A 21184-nucleotide genomic window follows, 5' to 3' on the forward strand; every position below is an offset into this window, starting at 1 on the left:
AATGTAGAAAAAAAAAACCAACTCAGTTTTTATAGCATCATTACTGGAATCTTTAAAGTTGTTCCTTTTTTCTTTGTTAAAAATAACTGGTATTTTCCTGTATTGCCATATGAGACCTGTAATTCTATCAGTTAAAAACACTTGTAAATTGAAAATGTAGGGCATATTATAACCTCTTGTATTAGCCCCTATTGCATTTAAAGTTATAATCCCCATGAGTTTAATAAAATCAAACCCCATTTTTGATACTGCTTATTCAATATATCTACATTCAGTGATTAACTCAGAATATATATAATTTTCCATTGGCACTTGTTTACTGCTCACTCACTAAAACTGTATCAGAGCTGTATTAAAGCGGAACTCGCATTACCGTCTGTTTATAGGTCTTGGGGAGTACTACTGCAAATGTGAAAAAAGTTGTAGGCTATAGAGCATTTTGTGGCTCCGGAGGGAGCTGTGTGAAATCTGACAAACACTGGTTGGGGCTGAAGACTACAAGTCTGAAAAAAAATCTGGGGAAAGAAGTGAGTGTACCAAAAACTCTGTAGCCCACTCCTCATCTCTGTTAGAGGCTTGATTTTACATTAGCCCCTACTAGCGTACAACACCCAAAGGTAACAGGTTTTGACAAGGAAGAAGAATGTGTGAAGTAAAAAAGACGACATCTCTGGTTCTAGTGCTTCAATTGTTATCTTTTTTTTTAAAGGAGCTAGTTGTAAGTTGTAAGCTTGGCAATGTCTTGCCAAGAGCTTCAGCCAACATTGCATTTACAGTACAAGAGGTTATAATATGCCCAGTGAGCAGCGCTACTTTTTCAGAGCAGACTGGATGCTACAGTGAGGAGACAGGTGTCCAGGCTGGGGCTAGCTGTTTAGCATGCTAACTTCAGTAGAGGAAAAAGAGGTGATAGAAATTGGAAGCAAAAAATGTTTTAACACTGGAGTTGCTTTCCACCACTGGATACAGCGCTCAGTGAGTAAAGGTGCTTTTGAGTGTGGTGAGTTTGAACGTGCAATGTTTTTTCTAAACTAGTAAGCAAACAACTACTTTTTTGATTATATAATAATAATGATATAAGTTAGCAAAAAGAGTTGGCTATGCATTAGCCTTTTAAACTGTCTATCACGAGTGCAATGCTGAAATTGTGCAGTATTTCTTTAATTTTTAATATATCACCGTATTCTTTCACAATAATAGAGTCAAAATCTTCAGCATCTCTTCAAGATCTCTGGCATGGAGGCAGAGGTTTACATTTTGATATAATGGTACAGCAGGGCGATCTATAATGTACTCTCTGACTAACTGGAAAAAAACAAGACTCTGTAACATGCCTGTACTTCTTTAAATAGACTACCATGCATGCCATCACTGTGCCAGTGTCTATGTGTTCCTTATGCAAAAACCCTCAAGTCTGTCCTTTACTGATAATTTTTACTGTATTTGAAGACTGCTTTCCAGTAGCTTTTCATTCCTGTTCAAAATATTTCATATGGGAAGTCTGGAAGACTTAAAAAGCTCAAAACAAATGGAACCTTCACATCACCAGTGAGCATGGTAAGTGATTGCTGATGTCTTTTTTTTCTTGTTTTGTTCCCTATGATCTTGTTGGTTTCAATTTTCAGGTGCAGTCTCCACAGCATATCCTAATTTTCAACATTCCACTATCTCATCTTTGCCTGTACGTCATTATCATTCGTATTCTTGTAGAAAAGACCTTTTACACCCTGCAATTGCATTGACAGCACATAGCAATTCATATATACATATAAATGAAGACTATGTGGGAATGTAGCCCTTGCATTTCCTTTATGACTCACTTTATCTATTACAGCAAATGCTTTCTTCTCCTCCGTTCACGTTTCCTTTCTCGTGTTTGTTCTGCTTTGCTGCAGATCTAGAGCAGAGCAGTGGTAAGTGGTGGTCTCTGATTTCTGCTCTTACACGCCATCCTCTGCCTTGTCTACTTGTTTCACCCTCAACATTTTGACAAAAAAGTGCAATCAACATATTTGTATTAAGCTACAAAACAGCAATGCCCACAACTAGCTAATGATGATATAATACTAATTATATCAGTGATAAAATTCGTTAGCATCATTTGGACATGGAGTGGGAGAGAACTTCTGTTTTTATCGTATGTATGTGTGTGTATGATTGTGTTAATGTGTTTGTGTATGTAGGCCTGCCTCACTATCATCCTGGAGGGTAATGTAATATGTGACCTGGAGGAAATCGAGCCCTCTCTGATAGACCTTCTGATGCCCCTGTCCCTTTGCTTTTCCTGTCTGCTGCTCTTGTAGCAAAAAATAAACATTGCGTTATGTCTAGCTGCAGTGAGACACAAGGCACTTTTTTTATATTCTCAAAGTATTTGATCTCAGGATAACATGATTTCTGTTTAATTCAGTCTTTTGAATATTGAATCATGCTCAAAGATATTATCATTGAAAGAAACTCACTAAACCATTTCATCCACTTGAGACATCTCTCTGGAAGCATTAGCTGCTCTTTGCCTCACCACAGCCAGACAGTTTTTACACCAACATGGGGGCCCTGGAGGATGAAGTGCAGCAGATTTTTACTGAGTGTGTTGAACATACGGGTGTGTTGGGAGCATGATCAGGGGGGTCAGCTACAGTGCAATCTTTCTTGCATTCCAGTTGAGAGCATACAAGGTCTTAGGCACTGACGGTTATAGCAAAGCTTGCTGGCTCATGTAGTGGTTCGGGGGTTAGTTTAACAAAGCAACACTTTGAAACGACACTTTATTTAAGAAGCATGTCCACAACTAGTTCAGGATGGTTACACAAAATAAAATAAAAAGCACTCTGAGTTATCGTGGCACTGCAAGGTCAGAGTATGAACTGTGGAAGACAGTAAGCACGTTAGTTACATAATATGTCTCAAGTTGGGATTTGGTTTTCCCTGATATGAGAAATCCTTCAGTCAGTTTGTTAACAATCTTAATTATATCCTTTAATATCTGGTGCACCCATGCAGGGTATTTTGTTTGGCAGACAGAGACATCATATCTTATTTATAACAGCCCAGATAAAATGCCTAAATTGTATAGACTACCATTAACTGAAAAAACACAAAACACAAGTTCTGGTCTTTTCATGGCTTTATCTGAGGTTCAATTGAACAAAAGCCTAAACAGAAAGTGTAGAAAATGAAAAATCCAATTTGAAATGACATCAGTGCATCAATATATAATTTTGAAGTAATTATCTTGATGTATGTTGTTGCTGTAGCTAATTTTGCATCAAACTGTCAAACAGCAACAATGAGTGTCTCAGAATGATGAAATACAAACTGGGTGTTTTTTTTCATTAGATGGTTTACTGTGAATATTAAGTGATTATTGCAAAAGGTGTCAAATGTCATTAAGTTGAATAACAATATAGAAAAAAGTATAGTTCACTAAATTGTCATTCACCAACTTGTAAGCCATTAGCAAAGCCTAGTACTTGTCAGGAGGAGTGTGTATAACATTTTCTAGTGGAGGTAAGGTGGACATTATAAAGGTGAATCGTTAACTATGGAACAAATACATTTGCTTTGCAATTTTGTGTAAAACTGCTGATTCTTTTCTCAATAACTGATTTGTTGTTTAGTATATAAAATATCAGAAAATATAAACACAACCAATAAGATTACATTGATTTAATATTTACGCTGGAGAAGCTGGAGCCAGAGAATGATTGGCATTTTGGCTTAAAATTATTTTAAAATCACTTCAAAAATTAATCAATAATAATAGTTGCAGGCCTAAAAAAAATATATAATTCCTTTGCATCTTGAATGTTTCTGATAATGTACTAATTCAGTGGCATCTAATCCTGTTATTTCACTTGGTACTTCATGCTTTTTTATGTCCTGGATGACTCTTCATAGACATACTCATATCATTTTTGTTTTATATAAACAAGAGCTTGCTACACCCTGTAACCAGCATGCTGTGACAATACATGCAATATAACCTGTGTTTAGAATGAGGAGTGTGAGGCATTGCAGCAGGGTAGGTGGCCTATAAATAGCCATAGCCTAGGGACCTCCAGAAGTCTATGGCTAGCCTTGATACAAAAACACACATATCTATTAAATCCCCAAAAGATTGTAGTGTAGTAGATATAATTTTGTCAATTGTGAGAGTTTATACATTCAAAGTTTTTTTTTTTTATGGTTTATGCATCTGTGATAACTGTTACATAACCCAATACTATAGTGAACATTATGCCAATGTTCAATGTTAACCGATATCTGCATATGCATTCTCCACAGTGCATTCCGGCATTGTGGAAATGACTTGTAAATCTTAAGTACCGTATGTTGTAGTAAATTAAATTTCTTGTTCTGAAGCACATACTTCAGAACAACCTACAGTACAAAATTTACAATAGAGGTAATTGAAAATTTATCAGTGAGTTCTTTGAAGTGTTTTTTTTATAGGCCTGTTTGATCACAGGCTGTGCTGTGCCTGTAAAAGCCTGGTCCAGAATGATACGGCTTTAATAGCGCAGATGTAATTCATCACATTTTTAGCCCCTTTGCGTCTGACAAAACTGCTGCGGTGAAAAAGACACTACAAATCCCCTGAGTCTCTTTTTATAGGACATAAAAGTGAGTCTTAGGACAGAAATTTCAAATTGCAATATAAAAGGGAGCAATGACTCTGGTGTCAGTGCTTTGAAGGACCCAATTTAAGTAGCGTTGCCAATTTGATGTAGACTGTTGAGGATAGGTCAATACCTTATATCCCTCTATTGAACACAAAGTATATTCTCTCTTATGAAACAGTTTAACAAGACAGATTTCATATCAAGATGGAAAAGATATTGCCATTAAATCCTGTGATGATCCTGTATCCTGTATTTTAAGCACCCATGAAAGGAAGCTGCTCTCTCTGTCCTGTCATGTGCCACTAATCACAAAATACTGTAGAAATCACCTTTGAAACAAAACAGGCTCCCTTATAGTGAGTGCATTACACTGCTTACACATCATCATTGATGTGTATTTGCAATGTAACAAACAGAGCTCTTCCGAAGCTGTAGCATAGTGAAAAGTAACATGGGGAAAGGGCAACCAATACTTGATACTGATGGGCAGATAAAGGGGCTTAATGATGCACAGAGGCTGCAGCACATCCTCAGCCGGTGAAGGATCCATTATCTCACTAAATGTCACTAGAAAGCCACCAATATTGCCACCAATATAGGAACACGGCTAAACCCTATTTATCTCTACAAAACCAAAGTTACTGATGTAAATATGTCAGACAGTAAAAACATGATCATATCTAATTCTTATTATTCTTGACCTTTGACACTTGGTGCAATCAGCTGCTTTATAGTGAGGCAAAATGATGCATTAGTGAAGCAGCAAACAGAAAGTTGAGAACGTCTTACCATGGCCCCCTCTGGTAAGAAAGGGCATCCTGTTGATGGCAATAGGAACGGTGCCATGCTTATTGTGGAAATGGTGGACATGGTGCGTGGTACTGAGACTAGAAGACACACGTGCTGTTCCAGTCTGGATGGGGAGTGCAGTAAGCAAGGCAAACCAGAAGACTAGTCTTGAACAATAACTTAGGCCCATGCCTAGGCTAAACTGTGACCAGCTGCTCCGCTGTCCAAGCACAGGGGTGGCTGCAAAGAGTCTACCCATGTATATTAGATCCACGTGGGTCAAGGACAGACAACTTGGCCAAGCTTTGACCTCAGACAGTTCAACTTGAAGACCACAGGGCATCTCAGTGACAATTTGGGCCCATTTCTGTCATAATCCCTTTGGTTTGGTTAGGGAGTTCGAAGATGATGAGAAATATCCTTTGAATTTGTGAGAAAAATAACCCAAAAAATTGGATTTCAAGAAAGCAGTCAATATCCAGTTAACGTTGCTGTGGATGAAACTGAAGGGCAACCAACTTATCTATTATTGGTTACCATTTTGCCATGACAAAATGTCTACTGCACAGAAAAGCCAGTGTTAAAACCTCTTTGAAAACCATCCCAAAGCACATTCTTCAGAAAGATACACATCCAAATGAAGAATGGGGAAAAAAATCCACCCGTAATTTCAAACAGGCATGTTGCTCAACCATGATATTTAGGCATGAAAAGTGGCAGGACAGAGCTTCATGTGACAAGAATTCTGATAAGAGTCTCCATCGCCCACAGGTAGAGCTTGAGGGCAGCTGAGCCTGCCCACTAAGAAGAGTGCCCCTCCACCGCAGCAGAAGACATAACACGCTTCTGTGGGAAACTGGAGCATTTCATTAAGCAAAAAAAAAAAAAGAAAAGAAAAATAAGAACAAGGAGATAAAAAATAAGCACAAGTGAAGATACAGCGATGAAGGGCGATGCAGGAACCAGCGCTTTTGTTTCCCTTTAGCCAGAGAAGACACCGGAGATAGGGAGGGGAGAGAGAGATAGAGAGAGAGAGGGAGGGAGGGAGAGAGAGAGAGAGAGAGAAAGAGAAAGAAAGAAGAAAAAGGGGAGAGAGGGAGCAGTATCTGCAGCAGCGCGGTAAAGGAGAAAATCCAGAAAATAAATAAATAATTTCTCAGCAGCTCCTCATTCACTCGCTCAAAGGCGCAGCAAATCCAGCGAACGGTAACGTCTGGTGTGGCGGAGATGCAGCCGTAGCGCGAGTGTTTCTATTTCAAGTGAACGTATGATCCTTCTCTCGCGCTCCACCTGCTCAGTCTCACACAGTAAAAAAGACTACTGCTGCATTCCCCTCACCGCTGCTCCTCTCCCGTATCCTCTCGTCCGGAACTGCTGTACTGCCTCAAACTGAGGACCGCTAACGTGACAGCCGCATGTGTTTGTCTCTGGTGGAGGGCAGGTGATTCTCCGCAGATGAGATGGCTCGGATGCCAGAGACTGAGATGTTGCCTTGGACTGCTGCAGCAAAGATTATGCTAATTAAAAAGCACCGTCGGATCATAATGAATCCCGGATGAGTGAAATTCCAGGACGGTCTGGACCCCAGCGAAAAATAACCTTGGCTTGGAGTTGTGGTCTAACGAACGCGGGTTTAAGGAGCTCTTCTAAATGCATACTGTAGTCAGAGGCTCTGATCCAGCCGTGTATGTGTATGTGTGTGTGTGTGTGTGTGTGTGTTTGTGTGCGTGTGTGTGCGTCTGAGAAGGAGAGTCTGAGAGCAAATGAGTGAGGGGGGGTAGGGTGGGGAGTGGAGAGAGAAAGGGTGGGTGAGCGATAGCAGGAGGGCGGGAGAGACAGAAAGAGACAGCGAAAGAGAAAACAGGCAGCCACAGCGCAAACACACAGGGAAATAGTGAGGCAAGAAAATGGGTTGTGTGAATAAATACATGCTACAGATTCACAGCGCGCTGGCTTGCAGGTCCTGGCAGTAACACGTAGGAATCATACTGCAGAGGAGGAGCCTGATTTAGGTGAGCTGTCAGAGCTGTTACAGAATGAACAGAGGGGTATTGGTGTGGATGTGCTCCTCACATAAATGCTGGAGACCTACAATAGGCATGAATGACAGAAACACAAATACCTGTCAAAATAATATAATACAGCTCACTACCTTAGGCGGAGGAAGCTACAGGCTTTGGTATGTAATCCATTTGGAGGAAATCAAGGGCTTGCATCAAAATTCATCCTCAAGCCTCTCTTTTCCAAGCTTTGCATTGTCATACCTTTGCTGTTTTAACACTCCAAATCAATTTGCTCTAATCCCTCTGCCTGATGTATGCGCCTTATATCTGTGCACAAGTCACCCCTGTGTTGGAGAGCCCTGTAGATCTCTGCTCTCATGCTGCTTAACCATGCAGAACTTAATCCTAGTTATGACTGATCTGAGTTCAGAAGGATTCTAACGGTTTTCCGAGCTGTTTTGAGGGTTTTGTGGGGTGCGGAAATGTGATGATGAGATGAATTGGAATGTACTGACACTCGAGCGGATGAACACGTTATCAGAGACGGAGAGACAAAGTGGGGAGGGACTGGAGGTAGAAGAGATGGAGCCAAATACAGAGGGAAACAGAGACAGAGAGAGATTGCGGTTGAGAAGAAGAGAGACTGCAGCTATATCAGCTAAATCACGGTCGATAGAGATATCAGCTGGGATTGCCTAGTCGGTTGAAAGGACACGCATGGAAACAGGACAGAGGCGAGCCATGCAGCACCACCTCTCATAGTGACAAGAAGTCGACGCAGGCCATTACTCAAGCAGGGGAGTGGGAGGGGGGGGGGGGGGGGGTGTCTGATTGAACAAAAAGAACAGAGGAGGGGTGAGTGCACAACACTCTGGTACGGCAAGTGCCCTAACAACACGTATAGACATTCATCTGCTGGCAATATGAACATAAATAAATTGAACCAAGCCCCCCCCCCCCCACATCTGTCCAATCTGAATCATAGGGAGATTTAAAGCCTTTATGTGTATCCTCTCCTTTATGTAGCGCACGCCAACTTAATCAAACATACACTAGCGAAGATGCAGAGCACAGCCTGCCTATAGACACATTTACAGTAATGACTATTTGGTGTGGAAACACAACCACACACTGCTTTATTTATAATGTCTAAGCTAAAATAAAGGCAATCATGACAAATAATTTTAATTAGATTCTTTTTCTTAATTACACACACAATCATGTCCAAATTACACCAGCTGTCTATTCCATTTAAATTAACTGAGGACGGGTATGAGAAGTTGAAACAGGATGATTTATAGCCAGTGACTTGCTCTGTCAGGCTCTCCAGCATCTTTCTAGGCAGCGGATATCTTGATGTCTTGGTGAGAGCCGTCTAGAATGAAAGACTTGTATTAATCAGTTTACGTGCTTGAGGGTTGCTCAACATGATGAAAGCCATGCTATCTGGACAACAAGAAGGGGGGAGGCAGGGTGATTGTAACCTTGTGTTGTCCTTGGTTATTTATTAAGACGAGCATAGCATGCAGCTGGTAACACACACCTAGACACACCTTACAGGATATATATCAAACACACATTTGATGTGTGATGATATATTTTATGATGAGCTTTAATTAATTCCAGTTGACTTCTCTTGGATTTTGAAAATGGAATGGCTGTCCTACATCTGCTCTTTCTGCAGTTCCAAGTCCAATAAACCTTTGATTTGCATTTTTATATTTTCCTACAGGCTATTTTCAACCTTTTTCTCCTACTTATAGAGCAGTTTGGCAGATCTCTATGAATTTACATAATCACATTATTGTTGCATATATGTCACAACACATAGCATATAAACTACAAACAGATAATGTTTAGATTTCTTTGTAGCAAGTCAAGAGATTTTTTGCAAACTTGCAAATGACATGACGTGAGAGGACGTGTATGGCGTTTTAAATACTTAAGAAACCCAAATGTGCACTGTTTGTTCTCAGGAGGATTTGTGAGAGAAGATTTTTCACAGACATCCAGTCTCGCCCCAGGGGGTAAAGTAGCAGGATTAATCATAGCACTTTCAGATTAATTACTCATAATGCGAGCATCCCCTGAAAGGCATGGCCTGCAGTTGTGATGTTTGGTTGATTTCATTAGGCTCAAAGCGACAACACCTAAAATAAGCCTGGCGTAGATGGTGCAAAGAAAGGAGAAACAAGCGAAAAAATACGAAGGCACTGAAATGCGCAAGTATATGTATAAACTGTGCAGCTGGCAGAAGAGGTTGACGGGCAAATTCTTTAAAAAAAAAAAAAAAAGAAGAAAAAGAAGTCATCAGATAAGTCACTAGCAGCACCAGGTGGAACAAAACAGAACCAGAACCCTTCACTGATGCCATTTTGTTTTTTTTAATTGATAGCTGATAACAAGAGGGAGCTCATGGAGCTCTCAGATGTGCAGTTGGAAAAAAAAAAAAAGCTTTACTCACACAAGCGATTCAAACCTTCATGAAACACACAATTTTCCACATTTTTTTTTTTTAACCAACTTTGGTGTCCTGGCTGACTGTGCACTCTCCTCTGAAATGACACTGCATATGACAGTAGGTTGCACATTGTTGGCTGCACATAGCGCTGTCAAAAATAGATTCAATTTACTTGTTTAGCTCAGCTTAGAAGCCTCAGCGTGTCTCCTGGAAGGGAAGAGCAGCAGCAATCCTTGCAATGTACAGAAAGCCCCCCCCCCAACAAAGGGGTAAAAAGAATCTTGAATTTGAACGACTACAATTCCTAAATGTTGTGCAAGAGGAGCTGCTTGAACCATCTTCCTTCCCCCATCCATGGTTTAGCTTTGGCCTTTAGAAGTAAAAAAAATAATAAATAAATCGGAGCCACAGAGGAGGCAGTCGGCTGTCACCATGGAGGAAGATACAATTATTGCTTGGCTGAGTTGTTTGTCCTCTTCACTCTAGAGCCTAATTTTGATGATGAGCCTGAAAAAGCATCAGTAGGACAGTTGACCATAGAGGTAGTCCTGCCTCTGTTATTTGCTTGCGTCGATCTACTTGTCTCGCTCATCATATTAACATTAAAGAAAGCACCAGCATGAAGGATTTCACTGTTGCCATGACTGCACAATGTGTAGTGTCCAACCCCTTTAGGAGATTCTAAAGATATTGAGAATGATGGATGAGCTAAACTTATCTAATTTTTCAGGGCCGTCACTCTATATTCATGATTATATTATACATTTATAAATTATATAGTAAGTTTTTAGCCTTGCAATTTAATGTGAACAGATTGAGAGCTTTTCCAGTTAAGAAGTGGTTTATTTTGCACACTTAGGATTTCCTAAAGGGACTTTTGTGCGTCTTTGTACACTATCCACTCTGTGCAGAACCTCGGTTTCATCTTCATTCCATTTGGTGGAAAATTGTGCATGGAGCTCTCGCCTTTTCATGTCTGTCTTCTATCTAGTTTCCTAGCATACTTCACAATGATGTCTCATATATTAATGATTCTCTTCATTAATGATGATGTGTGATATTCTAAGACTAGAGATTTCAGAAATCAGTAGGCCAGTCATTGTTCGCAAAAGAAAAGTAGCTACTGCCAGTTAAAAAAAAAAGAGGAGGAAATGGTTTGTTTCAACCACTGTAAAACTTCTCTCTTCTGAGTGATATGGCAAAGATCAGAACCACCTTGTTATTCCAGGATCCTGCTACTAATTAATACCTGTATTACAGTCCATGTGTATGACTCAGTCATAATTAGAAAATCTTTTACTTGTTCAAAAATCAGCAGACACACTTTTATCTAAGACCAGATCTCCTGCTTTCTCTTTGAGCCTCCTTATACTTTCTCCATGTATGTTTTTTTAAAGTCTTTACTTTTAAATTACTTTCAACAGACACTGTGGTCCAGCATACACTATACAGGGACTTGTTGCGAACTGGCCTTTGCAGCTATATGCAAACTTTATAGTAAAATAACTTGTCTTGACTGTCTGAATGGATATTTTGTATTCCTATCTAAAAAACCTCCTTTATAAGTAATTTCTTTATTATTTTCTCTGCTGAGGTTTTTTTTTTTAGCAGAATATCTAAAAAACTACTGAAAAGAAGTCATTGTAATATGACGGAGAGTCAGGCTATGGACGAAATGTTTTCGGGGTTGGTGTATTTCTATACATGACCTTCTTTCTAGTTTGCTGGTCTATTTCAGAATATACAGTGTTTAATGTTACATGTTGTAACATTAAACTTAAGCTGTGTCTGCAATCACTCCTTTGTTCATTCATTAACACCCCTAAATAACAAACTCTTAGTAGTTTACTCTAAAATCGTCATCATCACTGACTGGTGTAATGTTTTACAATTGGAATTTTCTAATCTATCAAAGGTGTTGCATTGAACAAAAATTTCATATTGAGAGTTTGGACAAAAAAAAAAAAAATCACAGACAGTAAAAATGTTGCATAATAGGTAGTTAATATGGAGAGACTTTGGAAATAGCCATTCATCTGCCATGCCCTCGTTCACTCCCTCCACTTGATATTACGTAACACCATACGTGTGAATGTCCACTTAATGAGCAAGGGGCAGGGTGTGAGGGGAAGACTTAAAATAGAGCGCTGTCTTTATGGTGCATTCACTCAATATTGGTAGAATGGGAAGAACAAGAAAGACATCCCTTATTCTGATTTATTATCTGAATTATTTCATTGATTAAAGGCGTGTTATTATAATTCCATGAGGAATCAGTGATAAAATGTCATGACGCTTAAACACAATACAGTGCATTCATTCCATTCACTTACTGTAGTCACACCATCCTAAACGGCACATATGTGTTCGTCTTTCTGTATGACATATTTGTCAGCATTAGTGCATTTGCAGCCATTTTGCCAACAGTTTGTTGATATGTCTGTAGTTCTTTTCATCAAGAGGGAGATATCGTTGGTGCCAGAAATGATCATGATGTGAATCGTTTTTTTCCCCACTCGGGCTGCTCGAAGTCAACAATATGATGTGAGAGCAGCATTATCTGCAGACTACACAAAATTTACTTTTCAGTGATGACTCATGAAAAACATTGTTTGTTTTGTCCACTGCAGTTATTGTGAGTCAATGAATACAACGTGTGATCGTCAGGTAAGTTTATAAGTGTCTTCAATAATGATCAAAACAAATTATATTTCTACCAGAGAAATGTGCAGAAGTAAATGTTGCTCTCCTGCTGTAATCTCTGTGTGTCTCTCTCCCCAATGGTGCTGAAACTTTCAAAGTCTATCTTGGTCTCAGTCTCATTCTAACAGCATTCTAGCGACCACACATAACACCAAGGCAACCACCCGAAACAAAGTGGTGATACCTCAAAATCAATGAAAGGAGAAAACAAGATTGGTTAACAACGATCTTGCCACATGTTGCCAAACAGCCACAATATCACAGCAATCACCAAGCAAAAGCATCTGATGCAGCTCTGGATCCAGATGCACATTGAGAGTTGCCAAATTTTTTTTTTAATATTATAAAATGATTTAGACAACTGTGTGACAGATGTGTGCTGCACATTTAACCTGTCTTACCGTCCTGCTTTAGATTTTATGTTTGTATCACAGTTTATTTAGCATGGGGGACAGATTTAGAAAGCTGATCCTGATCCCGGGTACAAAAACTCTCAGTCGTTGCTTATTACCTGTCATAGTCCTACTTTTGGTTGTTTCCAAGTACACAATAGTGAAGCTCAGAACGTGCAACATTACTCTACTGATGTGATGTGATCTGTCAACATCACATAATTTACTTTTTGGAGTTTGAATCATGCATGGTTATGTATTGAATTCATAATGCGATAGCCCACAGCAAGCTGAAATTACAAACAGGTGTGTCCCCTGACACTTGTAAAGATGTGAGACATCCCGGTGTGAAATGACTCTCATTGCAATGGGCTCAGATCAGTATAGACATGAGGGAAAGACAAATGTATGTTACTGCCTCAGGTGTCACACATATAGCAGCAGCACCATTCTTGATGAGTCTTATTATTCCTATAGCAAGCAAACATATAATGTCGTCCATACAGCCCAATCCTCTAGCATGTACAAGCTTGTCATGTTGGCATTAAGTGTATTTTACTGAATAGATCCTGCAAGTATGCACTTCACCATGGGGGAAAACGCAAAAATAATTTTCCATCTTACTGTAAAGCATTTGTTGGATGTGGCTGAAGATAATACCAAATAAAGGCAGCTATCTATATGTTTTATTAACCCCTATAGGCCATGGGAGAGTTTGAAATACTGTATCACTACCTAAACAACAGTAGTGCCCACGGTGCATAGAAAACTGTACATACAGTAAAATTAAATGAGAAATGCATGAGTGTCATGAATATATCATCATCAGCATTACAGTTGAACCTGAAGAAAAATGTATAAGGGACAGTTTCTTACTTCACAATATGAAGAAGGCGCCGCAAATCTTTTTATTATTCATTGAACATCGTGAAAAGTGAGTGAACTATCTATCAAAATGAATTGGGAGCAAAGAAGAAAACGTAAAGGTTTTCTTTCGCTGAGCATGCAGAGACTGGTGCTTTGTTGTACAATGACCAGGGAGTCAGCCAGGAATAAAGAGGAGGTGACTAAGAGAAGGGGTACATAGAGAGAAATAAAAAGGCAGAGAATGGAGGGTTTGTTTGTATGAGCGAGAGAGATAGAGACGTAGGAACAGAAAGATCACCAGTACATTTGCAAGACATACATATCAAATGCAAAGCCTGGTTTATTTGACCTGCCGCAGAATATGATGCAGCTCACTTAAAGTATTACTCTGTTGTGAATTAACTCCAGATTGAGTACGTGCGGATACATTTCGAGTGGTATCAAGTCCTAGATGAAGGAGCTCTAGTGGACACTGCATACAGTACACACAAACTGCAGAATAATGAACAAACTGACAGACAAGTACACATTATCTCTGTACTAAACCATGAGGGGGGACTGCATTGTGCATTTTTTTTTTGTTTGCTTTGTGTTGCGATAATAATTCATTGTTAGCCAAAAAACCTCATTAAGTCTATGGGCAGGTGCGTGTTCACACAAGCACTGTAATGCAAAGCACACTGTGTTTGCTTGTAGTAAAATGTGCTATATACTTTAAATAAACTTGCCTTGAATTTGAAGAAATACAAAAGGAACGGAATTGCGCCTATTTGTGAATTTGAGATCAACACTTAAAAAAGAAATTCATTTGCAGATAAGTAAATAGAGTGTAAAGAAGTTTTTTTTAATCAGCAAAAAACATTATATTTGCAACTCTGGCGACAAGAAGGAATCTTTGGTGAAAGATTGGTGCCTGTGACGAGGTCCATGTAATGACCTGCTAGTTAAGGTGGCCTTGTGCCGTCACCACAAAACTTGACATGCATGTCAAACCCTCTGTTAATCCGCAAGTCTTCTAATTACATGGGTTACTTACAATGGCTTTCACTATTACTGCTACGCAGATCATTGCAGCTGTATGACTGCCTTGTTATGACCCGTTTCCATAAACTAATCTGCTGAATGCCAATTTTATATGGATCGTGAGTTTTAATAGGTTACAGAAGTGGGCTGGGGAAAGTGAAGGATTAGTACATGGGCTTTTATCAGGCCACAGAGACAGCTCCAGCAGCTGAAGACAGCTGCCAGTTGCTCTGGTTGAAGGGAAAAGATGACAGTTGTGACCTCAAGTATAGAAATCCTTCTTATATTGAGAAGTATATCAAGGGTGATGTATAGTCTGCAGCTGAGAGTATCCCATGCACAGTCCCTTCATTGACGGCATGTGTGGCTGTTTTTAGCTTGAACCATTTGAGTCAGTATGTACGGTGATAATCCAAGGTGACATGTATTTGGAAGAGACACGCCAGGACAAAAAAAAAAAAGATGCTTGATGATGATGATGTGCCCCAATTTCATGACAATAGAGAAGACAGGCTTTAATCACCTCTACGAATGCAGCCACAAAGCTTAGCTAACTTAGCTATCATATGTATTGGACATACCTCTGTTAGACTTAATGTGATCCTTAATAGTGATGCTGTCTGGTGTATGCTGACATTTTCCTGATAACATTAAATAACTGCAGTTTCTTTCAACGTATCTGTAACCTGAGCACATATACTCTGACTTTAAAGATCTGTAAGTCCTGTCATGTTGCTTTAAAAGCCTGGCAAAGTTGAGTGACAGGAGTGTTTTGATATGACTGGCCTCTATAGCACTCCTTGGTAAATTATTTTGTAGGTAAAGTCCTATATACAACATATGTAATCCAATCTAAACAATGATGATAGTTCAAATGTTGATGAATGTACTACAAGTCGCTGCTGATGTTGTGTAAAATTCAAAATGATGTGATGTTGTGGATCCTCAACCCAAAGTACTTTCCGAAGCCTAGTGTAGACAACCACAATGACGTGGCTGCATTTCTTGCACTCTCTCATCCTAAATTCTTCATTACAATGGGTTATAATTTTATTGCTCACCAAACAGAGTGAGAGCTCTGACTTTGTGAGAGGAGCAGCAAGTGAATGATGTATAAGTGAGTGTGTCACTGTGTTGTTGAGTGTTAGAGAGAGTGACAGAAAGAATTAAACGAAGCCGAAGAGAGGCAGACTCTGAATCTGAAGGCCTCTGTGTCTAGCCTTTATGATGTAAACTGAATGTAACCTTTCTCCTCTCACACAGCCCCTGCAGTAGGGACTAGGAGCCCCCCCGCCCCCCCCCCCCCCCCCCCCACCCCCACCCCACCCGGGAGCCAGCAGAGACTTGTATTCATCTGAGGCTCAGCTGCTGCGTGGCCTGGGTGTCAAGTGAAACCCACCATGTTCCCATGCAGAGTGCTGCACAGAGGGACAGTCAGAGCGGGATGGGGACTGTCCACTTGCTAATCAAACCTTGCATAATGTTAGTGCCAAAACTGGACAGCGCCCAAGAGAGGCTTTGGGGACTATCATCCTGGAGAATGAACAGAGGGCCCTAACTGCCACTGTGAAACAATTTTTACTTTATCTTGTATCTCTATACACCCACAGTACTCATTGTGTGCAGAAGCACCGAGACTCTTGGCAAGCCTCTGACCCCACTTTTACACCATTTATTGCTGTAATTATATGTGCTCTTGGTTACTTCACCTGCAGGCATATTATGATTGCTGTAACTTCTTTGCTTAGTGATGAAGCAATTTTGAAAAAGCAGTCTTTCAATAAATAGCCTTTGTATGATTATTATTTTAAAATATCCTCTTTAACAAATTGCCTCTTATTATAAAAAGAAACTCTCCTCTCTGATACAAATGGATCCAGTATGCATACGATACTCCATTCAAGCTGCAGATGCAGTCTTCTGACTAGCTCTTATCTTTGTTATTATGGAGTCTAAAACTGCCTATAGCTGTTTAAATCAGCCATCACACCAAGGCTATTTCAGGCTGATATACAGCCTTCCTGGTTGGTCTTTTGAGAGAATCTTTCAGTTTTATTGTTTGCTTATGACGCTGCTATAGAGACTCTCCCCTCAGTCTACCTCTGGCACACAGTGAGATAAAGCTAGGACGATATATTTATGTGTATTCTTTTTTTTCTTTCTTTTATTCCTTGGTGAGGGAAAACCCTGAACTTCCTTGGGATTTTTGTTCCAACAATTCAAATGAAGTACTTGTGTATTTGTTCTATATAAATTTTCACCCAGCCATGCCCTTATGCATGGATGCATCGTTGGATGAATGGACAAGGATATAGAGAGACATATAGATAGGTGGATGGATATATACTACAAACAGTATATCACAATGATGAAAATGGTTTACCAAACTATGTAGACTAACCAAGACTTTCTGTAACTGTGTCATGAAACAGTAATCAAGTTCTACATTATTAATTCACATAATCTCAGCTAGGAAATAGTGGAAATTGCTTTCCAACCAGAAGCACATCTTTTCTGGGGCATCTCTGAGCCGGTAGCCTAAATCGCCAAGCCTTGTTATGAACTTGCTGTTGCTTGCATTTTTTTAAATTACAAAATTAATTTGAAAGACTGAGAGCTTCTTCACTTTTTTTATGCAAATCCAACCCAAGTTGCGGCACTTGAGGTGTATGCTGCAAAGTCAACATTGTTTCTTCTTATTTAACACATACTTACAATTACTTAGAAGTTTCATAAACATCTCTACAGCCGCCTAGAGAAGAAAGTAAGTATCAAATTCATTCTTATATTATAATTTGATTATAATTATTGTTCATGATAATCATAGTACTCCTCTCCCTGCAAGCCATTTAAATCACAATAGCACAAATGTGTTAATCCATTTGGGGAGATGTGTTTAATTGCATAAGCGCTACCAGGTAACTGTCACATCTCTACGAAAAAGTAGGTCTTTTTTGCCTGAATGTAGTTATTCCAATAACTAGTCAGTAAAAAAAAAAAATCTTCCTATATTTACCTGATTAATAGAATCTGGAAACCCATAATGATAATAAAAAATAATGACTCTTAATGGATGGACTTGAATCGTGCTTGTAGTGTCAGGATTTATTAGATAAATACACAGCCACTGATGTTAAATCGCAAACTCTAACTGTAGAAAGACCTTCAACCAAACAGCTCATCATACGATACACAGAGAGCTGAGAAATGGTTGTTGTTGTGGATTAGGTGAATTCTGGGGGTCAATATGATTACTATTTACTGTAGGCTCAGCAATACTTCTAATAAATTCTCCAATCATAATATATTTTGCCGTGCAGACATCTGACACAGACATCATTTCACTCTACTGTATAAATTCCCACACAGTTATTATCACACACATACTAGAATAGGATGCTTATAAAAACCGTCAGAACTCATAAAAGGTATTAAAGTACAACTTACATGGTAAATAAGAACGGTCAGCCTGATGTTGTGGAACTCACAAAATGGCTGCAGAGTGATGTTGAATTGTATCCCATAACGTCCAGACTTAGACAATGTAACTGTGGTGGACAGAGTGTTTGGATATTTTCTCCTAACTCTGTTAGTCAGTGTGACATTGGCAGGAGATTGAACTCCCTCTCCAGCAGTCAGTGTTTGCAATGTGAGTCATAAGAGACCATGACTAATCATCAAATAACCTGTCGCATATCTGAGTGAAACTGGCAGTGTGGCTTGTATTTTCCAATCTGTTAAACATAGCTTAGCACAACCCGTGTCTGTTTGCATTCTAATGAGCTATCAGCAAGCATTAAATTATCCTGATATGTGACACTTTACCCAAAGGTTGCAATAGGTCAGGGGAGCACTGTCTAGTGCCTTTAAATAATGAGCAGGTTTATTTGTGAAGAACGAAATACTGATTGCTGATGATGTAAATTCTTGAGGCTAATGAAACCATTAGGGCACTGGGTACTTTTCCAATCTTAATCCTGAAAATAGTCTACAGCTAAACTAGCTGCTCTGCCAGTCTGAAATGTTCATTGTAATGAAAATCAAACTGTTACATAGAAGTATTGGACAAACAACATGTATGTCTGCACCAACTTAAATAGCAATTTTTATATTGCTATATTTCAGTACAGACCAAAGCGGTGGACTGATAAACATTTCTAAAAAAAAACAAAAAAAAAACATGCATTATATGATCTAAGCTAATGGCTAGTATATTACTAATAAGTGAAACTCAACAATAATAAGAAGACTCTTAATTAGGGAAAAAAGACATGACTATGATGTGAAAAACACATAAATCTCGAGTGACTGCATTATTAACTTCACCTTGCTCTAAGTTAATGTGCTGTGAAATATTAAAAGTGGATCTTTGCAACTGGTTAACTGGCTACAACTAAGCAAACACAAACCGAAACAACAAATGGACTACAAAAGGATAAATCTGGGCATTTTATGTGTAGAAATGTGACTGTATGGAGGAACAGTGTTTCTGCCATGCTTAAAGATCCATCCAATATAATATCCTGTGAATCAACACCCCTGTTTTCAGCTATCACCTGCTTTTAACAGATCAGCAACCTGCAAATATTTGCTGCACATTGCTTTAACCCCAGATAGGTAAAAAAAAATCTTGGATCTTTGTATCTTGGATACAGTCATCTTGCTGCACACTACAGGAAGTGATGTAACATTACACTTATGTGCGTTGTTGCCCCTTTTGAGCCTGGTCAAAGGTGCACCTTGATTAAAACCTGGTGATGACAGTAGCAATGGTGCATTTTAGATGTAAATGTATTGTGGTAGGTAACATTTAAGTATGTTATAGTAACATGTGCATCATATTTCTGAATATTGCATTAACCAGGGGGACTGCTAAATCAATTCAGTCAAAGTCTTCTGTTTACAATAGCCGAGAACATTACTATCAAGACAATACACATCAGTGCGGAGGCGGAAGATGATTACACAGTGGTGTTCAAACTGTGAGCAACTTCGTAAGTGCTCTCTTAGTAACATATGGCATGAAAGGCTGTGATTGAATCTTTGTAGTAGTGTCACGCACGTTTTAAACAGGGAAATCATGTATTTCCTGTACCCTGAGGTCAGACGTCAGCGGAGCTAAAAGTAGGAACTGAAACTAGATGACTTTGGCATCCTGTTGAATCTGTTAGCATTTGGAATCTGACCATAGTTACCACAATTGCTTCAGCAGAGGGAAAAGTGCAAATGCCACAGAGTAAAGCTGGTGGAAATCTCTGCACCTTAGAAGTACATACATAGAAAGTTTGAACTTTCACATGTAAAAAAAAAAAAAAAAAACCCTCTACTACTACCATTACTATTTCTGCTATTACAACAACAACTACTACTACTACTACAACTCAACTGTGCCATCATAGAACAGCAGGCTTTGAGATAATGAAGTTTACAGGCAATGTACCCTAAGTCAAATACATTTCAATCTCTCCCCGATGTATACTGTGATGCGAACTGAATATTCTAAAGGAATATAAAACTCTAGAAAAAAAAAGAATTTGATGTGGCATTGATTTAATTTAATATCTTATTGCTATTTATGATTTTTTTGTTTATTCCCAAACTGTGAAAGTTCGAGTGGCAGTGATTACCAAACTACTCATTTTGCTCTTACCAACTAAAACTCATTACATGAACTCACACAGAGGAAGGAAACAAATTAAATTTGCAACAAGGTTTAGCCATGGCCCTTTTTTCAGACAAATTTCCCTGGTTGCTTATCTGTATGGCAAATGAACAGATATCAGGTTACATGGTCTAAATGCAAAACTAGTTTTGCCAAATTACGTCTCTTGGTTTGAGTTTCCACTCTGTATTTCATTTAATCAAGTAATGATTGTATAATTTAGTCACCTTTCATTTCTTTTAATGCCATCCTCTGACATTTGGATGTCAGGAATTCTTATTAGTATGAGATCTAATTTATTGTCTTTTCTGTGTCTCTGTGTCTGTCTTTGAACAGTTAGCACATCTATGTGCTGTTAAATAGGAAGCAAGATATATCAGTAATCCCTTCCTCTATTTTTGCATGTTACTATGGCTATTCATCAAAATAATTGGGTCATGTGGACTCAAATCTGTGGTGGAATCATCAGTATCATCATTTCTTGATACACACAACTACATTAATTTCTTAACAGCTTAATAAACAGTATGAGTCAGTGTGTTAATGTCACTATGAGTCAGTCAACACAGTGTCCTGTCAAACATTTCTGAATGGACTGAAAAATGAATCTGGACTGTTTACCCTGCTCTGAAAACTCATACCACCATGATAGACAGTAA

At 39.0% G+C, this 21184-nt stretch overlaps 1 protein-coding gene across 5 annotated transcripts in view; it reads right to left on the bottom strand.

Annotated features, from left to right (window-relative positions):
• The window catches only part of nrxn2a (neurexin 2a), a 110867-nt gene that overhangs the window by 22697 nt on the left and 66986 nt on the right, over positions 1 to 21184 (bottom strand). For 2 of the 5 annotated variants that reach the window (XM_056397259.1, XM_056397258.1), the window contains exon 1: positions 5415 to 7152. The exons of the other annotated variants lie outside the window; for them this stretch is intronic. In XM_056397259.1, the coding sequence (XP_056253234.1) occupies positions 5415 to 5757 (343 nt within the window). In that variant the 5' untranslated portion in view covers positions 5758 to 7152. Of the gene's footprint in view, positions 1 to 5414; positions 7153 to 21184 lie in introns of those variants that run through there. 5 annotated transcript variants of the gene reach the window in all.

The sequence above is a fragment of the Seriola aureovittata genome, chromosome 15, assembly GCF_021018895.1.
Source record: "Seriola aureovittata isolate HTS-2021-v1 ecotype China chromosome 15, ASM2101889v1, whole genome shotgun sequence".
NCBI lineage: Eukaryota > Metazoa > Chordata > Actinopteri > Carangiformes > Carangidae > Seriola > Seriola aureovittata.